General features: G+C 38.8%; 1 protein-coding gene across 1 annotated transcript; it reads left to right on the top strand.

Moving 5' to 3' along the window:
• Window positions 1-587: 587 nt before the first annotated feature.
• Window positions 588-3884, top strand: BLOC1S6 (biogenesis of lysosomal organelles complex-1, subunit 6, pallidin; the record flags this gene model as incomplete). Its single annotated transcript, XM_009075064.1, has 4 exons — window positions 588-805; window positions 1819-1906; window positions 2476-2562; window positions 3332-3884. Coding segments are annotated over 4 exons (513 nt in total), but the record flags the coding sequence as incomplete, so codon positions are not given.
• Between the last annotated feature and the right edge of the window lie 1023 nt (window positions 3885-4907).

Below are 4907 nucleotides of genomic sequence, written 5' to 3'. Positions count from 1 at the left end.
CCCGGGAGGGCGCTGGGCGCTCTGTCCGCCGGTCCCTCGGGCAGCGCGTGTCGCGGCCGTCGGTCTGTCCCCAGAGCTGGGCCCTGTAAGTTACAGGGTTTTCTCTTCCGAGAGCTCTGCGCGCAATAAATAATCATAGCGTGCCCATGCGAAACTTACAGGAGCTGTTAAGCAACTCCTGCAAACTCCGGGAGTTCAGCATGTGATGTTTTAATGAGCCCTTCATATGATTTCAGTGACAGGCAAAGACCTTTCAGGCCTAGTTTGTTCTCTAAAAGCAAAGGGGGGGTGTGTGTTAATATTTAGCTATTCTTGTTGCATAGCCAGGACAGCTGGTGTTGCCCCTTTTTTTTCCCTCAGTAGACTGTAGCACTCAGAAACTTATTTTCTAAGATATCTTTGGAATATTCTTATTTCCCTCTTTTTCGTCTGCTGGTGTTCAGATAAAAGGGTTTACCGGGAGCTCATGACAGATGACTGGGAGTAAGAGAGAGATAAAGAAGGGGAGGGAAAAGGAAGCACAGTTTGGTGGATTAAGTGCAAAGAATTTTCACTTCAGTGTTGAAATGCTTTTAATTTTTAAACAGGAAAATACAGTTGCTGTAGGTGATGCAGTTTGTGCTGACCTGTCACATTCAACTTCGCTGTTCTTTGGTGTAGGTCCCAGTGATGCTTCTCCAGATGAAGGGGTAGTAGAAGATCTGCCTTTAATAGATGAGAAAGCTGTGGAGCAGCTAACTGAAGGATTGATTTCCCATTATCTCCCTGATCTTCAACGATCAAAATCAGCACTGCAGGAACTTACGTAAGCAAATTTCTAAAACCATCTTCACATACTTTGTTTCCTGCTTTTTTCAATACAATGTTCCAGCTCCCCTTAACTGGAATATAGTTTATCACAGCAGTTCTGTGTCCTGAGTGGAGCAGCATGAACAGTTGAGGGATCTGTGAGAATACCAGGGGGTGCCTGTGAGCACTTTGGCTGAAGAATGTGTAACACTAGAACACTAAAGTCCCCTAAGCTGGGTATAGCAGAAGGCATAGATTTCTTAAATGCTTGTTCACTTCTGTACTGAAAAGTCTGCTGAAAGCTGGATTTATTTTGCCTGCAGTTTGTTTCAGGGCAGCTTGTACTGGCAAAGTATATTGTTTGTTGTCCAGTCTCTAAGCTCTGTCCCAAAAGATACGCTTGAAAAATATAATTGAGATGCTAAACAGATGAGAATTCTTTGTACATTGATATCTCACTGAGCATAGCTGATTTCAAATGCAGGTTGGATCCACCATGGATACAGAGATCCATCTCAGGTTTTGCAGGGTACATTGGTTTGGGTTTCATGACACATGATGTAGTTGTTACTGCTAAGGACAACCTGTGTCTGGGAAGACTTGAGCTGATTTGTGTAGGATGGAGGATCCTTAATAAGCACCAAAGATCCACACAAGTTCTGTACAGAAATAACTTGGTCCTGCAGCATGACACAGAGGCATCCAAGTGGAAAGTCAAGAGCTAATTGTTTTTCCTTCATTTTTCCACTGCAGCCAGCAGAGTGCCTCTTCAGGGGTTTTGATATTCATCCTGGATATCCATGCTGTCTGATGATGGCTGAATTTGTGTGTACTCAGCTGGGATTTTTCTAAAGCCATTTACTTACGTCTTTATTGAAATCATCTATCAATGCATAAGAGGAATCTGATACTGGGAAGTGTGGATTCATATTGTTAGGATTAAAAGTCCTATTTGTTTAAAGGGCTGATTGAAAAACATGTGCAGCTCTACTTTAGGTTTATGCATCTTTGTTTGTTTGTTTGTTTTAGACAGAACCAAGTGGTATTACTAGAAACATTAGAACAAGAAATATCCAAATTCAAGGAGTGTAACTCCATTCTTGATATCAATGCTTTGGTAAGTACCAGTAATACCTTTTTAAATCTCTATTAGTGTCAATTTTATCGCTGAAGCATTAGTAGAAACTTGAGTGTTTTCCTTGTTCTTAATGACCTCTGGGAAGAAAACTAACCAGATATTTGTGACAAATTGTTGCTGGAGAGGGTAGGAACCAGCATATTTCCCATAAATAGGAAGGGCAGTGGGAAGAGAGAGCAGACTCAGGCAGCATTAGTCACTGTAGTTGTTCAAAGCCAGTAGCTAAAGCAAATGTACACCTTTTTTCTGCAGGACTGAGACTCCAACACAGGCTCTGTGTACCTCTCCACACTAGCAGGAAGGGTGCATGAAATACTCATATGTGGTGCATGAAGTGGAAATGTTTTTATTCTGTTCAATGAGTTCATTGTACCTGTTGAGATACAGTAGTTTTCTATATTATTACATGTAATATGTAAACTTTATACATAAACTTGAACATGTTTGATCCATTATCAAACTGGTTTTGATTGCCAATTTTTTGTGTAGCTTTATAAAACAACTATTCCAACTTGACAGTCACTGCTTTAACAGTTATGTGTTTTAAGTTTTCAGAAGCTAAACACTATCACAACAAGTTAGTGAACATTAGAAATGAAATGATGATGCTCCATGAGAAGACATCAAAGTTAAAAGTGAGTGGGATGAATATTTTTACTTTCCAATATAGATATTTACTTGCATATTATTGACTTGCAAGTTTTATTCTGGATGCATGCTCAAAGTTCTGATTACAGTAGAGTTTTATCTGAAAAGGATGTTTTCAGTAGCACTAAGCCATCTATGTTTATAAACTTTCACTTAATCCTACTGTTGCTCAAGGAACTTAGACATCTGAACTACCAGTAAATCTCAGTGTGGTCCCCATGTTTAGGTGGTATAAGAATCATGTGTTGTTCTGCTGCTTAATCCACTCCACTCCAACTAGTTCTCTTTGTTGTTTCACTTTCTTTTTACTGAAAACTAAGTATTACAAATGCAAGAATATCTCCCTCTATTTAATGTACCATTAATGGTGTAAGTTCACTGACTTGACATGCTATATAGACAGTATCTGGTTACATTCTGGCAAGGTTAGTCCTTCAGTATGCCCTTCAAGAGGATTTTCCCTTGGAGGTAATAAATTGCATGGTAAGCACCTTTTCTGATATACTCAAAGGATGACAGTGAGACTGAAGGCAATCCAGTTTGTATTTTTTCTGTATAGATCACTGACTTGCCATTTCTGAACACTGAGATAGAAGTGGGAGGGACAAAGCAAAAATGAGCAGTTTATGCAACATTCAGTCATAAGGAGGTGGACTGGAGAAGATGATGTTAAGGGAAGGGGAGGGATTTTGTTTGTAGCTCCAGCTTAAACACAGCTGTAAAACTTACGTGGATTGTCTTGTCCTTTCTGTTTAGAAAAGAGCACTTAAGCTGCAACAAAAGAGGCAGAAGGAAGAACTAGAACGAGAGCAGCAACGTGAAAAGGAACTTGAAAGAGAGAAACAGTTAACAGCAAAACCTGCAAGGAGGACATGAAAGCAGAGCATGCAACAGCTTGTCCAAATTAATGGTTTCTGCATTCTCTGGAATTAAGACAGACTGATTAAACTGTGCTATAGCTGTTCCTAGCAGCAGTCTGCTCTGTGGTGTTATAAAGTCCAGAATGGTAATAATAGGGTTGGTAACAGTCACATTTTTTTCATTTCAGCCATTCAAGTTGCCTTCTTTTGTAATGCTATGCAGTTTGATATTATTGTAATGTAAGTTAATTTTTATATATGTATATATAGGAGAAGTTAGGCATCATAGTTTTAAATACCTATCCTTTTTTTTTTTTTTTTTTTATCTGTTCTTCTGGTGTTTAGAATTCTGAGAGAGAGCTGATGACTGGCACACATGTTCTTCAGACAAAATGCAGAGTACTAGTTAAAGTTCAAGTCCCATCACTGGACATTAGTGACTGCCTGTTTCTCTGGAATTGCTTTGTTTCAGGCAGTTGGGCACTCCCTTTGGTCATAAATACTGACTATTTGTGGAGCCTTAGTTTGACCCATCTCTAATGAACTAAAGAAAGTTCCAGTGTATTTGCCTGAAAGTTCACTTGAGTGCAGCATTTTTCTTTTTTTGTTTTGGTCATCAAGTAACAGCTTTAAAGTAACTTCTGAATGAGTTCCCAGCTGAACTGATTGGCAGGGGGGAAGCAGAACACTGAAGATTCTCAAAAGTGATGTGTACACAATGCAAAGATTCATGAATTTGTGCTTCCATAAATATCTGAATCAAACCAGGGAACTGTTGCTTCTGTAATCGTTTATCAGGAAGACTTGTGTGGTCTAAGCATATTTTTGTGGGATTAGAAGTTATAGGACCTTCATTTTGTATGACAAAATAAAACATAACCAAAACTAAAAAATTTCTACTTCATGTGAAATTCCTGTAGGAAAACTACTCCATTTAATGTTCTTTTCTCCTTAACAAATGAATCATTTGCACTTCAGGGCTATGTAAGAGAATTTTTGTTATGCTGTCCTCACCCAAATTTGGTTATTAGTATATCCTGATGATAACTCTGGAATGGAGGTTGATGTCCATTTCTCTGAATGTAATTCCTATCTTGCAGCACTTAGTGTGAACTCCCATTCAAATGAATGTACATGTTGTCTAGACTGGTAAAAGAGCTTTAAACTATTTGTTCCTGCAGCCTAACAAACTAGTTATGTTATATGTGTGTCATCTCTTAAGCAGTGAGGTAAGTGGTGTGTTTTGAAGTAAGATGAAGGGTGAGCTATGTAAAGTTTTCCATGTATGGGAAGGTATCAGAGGGGCACAGTCAATTTTACTTTCTATTTTAGATGATTTACACATTGTGCACCTGCCTGGGCTTCTCTGTATTGTCATTTTCTGAACTCCTAATTTCCTATTCTTAATTTTGTCATCCTTTTCTGTGAAAGATACACTCTAACAAGTACTCATCCAACACACAAGGTAAACT

The sequence above is a fragment of the Acanthisitta chloris genome, unplaced genomic scaffold (genome assembly GCF_000695815.1).
Source record: "Acanthisitta chloris isolate BGI_N310 unplaced genomic scaffold, ASM69581v1 Scaffold46370, whole genome shotgun sequence".
NCBI lineage: Eukaryota > Metazoa > Chordata > Aves > Passeriformes > Acanthisittidae > Acanthisitta > Acanthisitta chloris.
The sequence above is the reverse complement of the archived record's forward strand: the minus strand, read 5'-3'. Positions and strand labels throughout refer to the sequence as shown.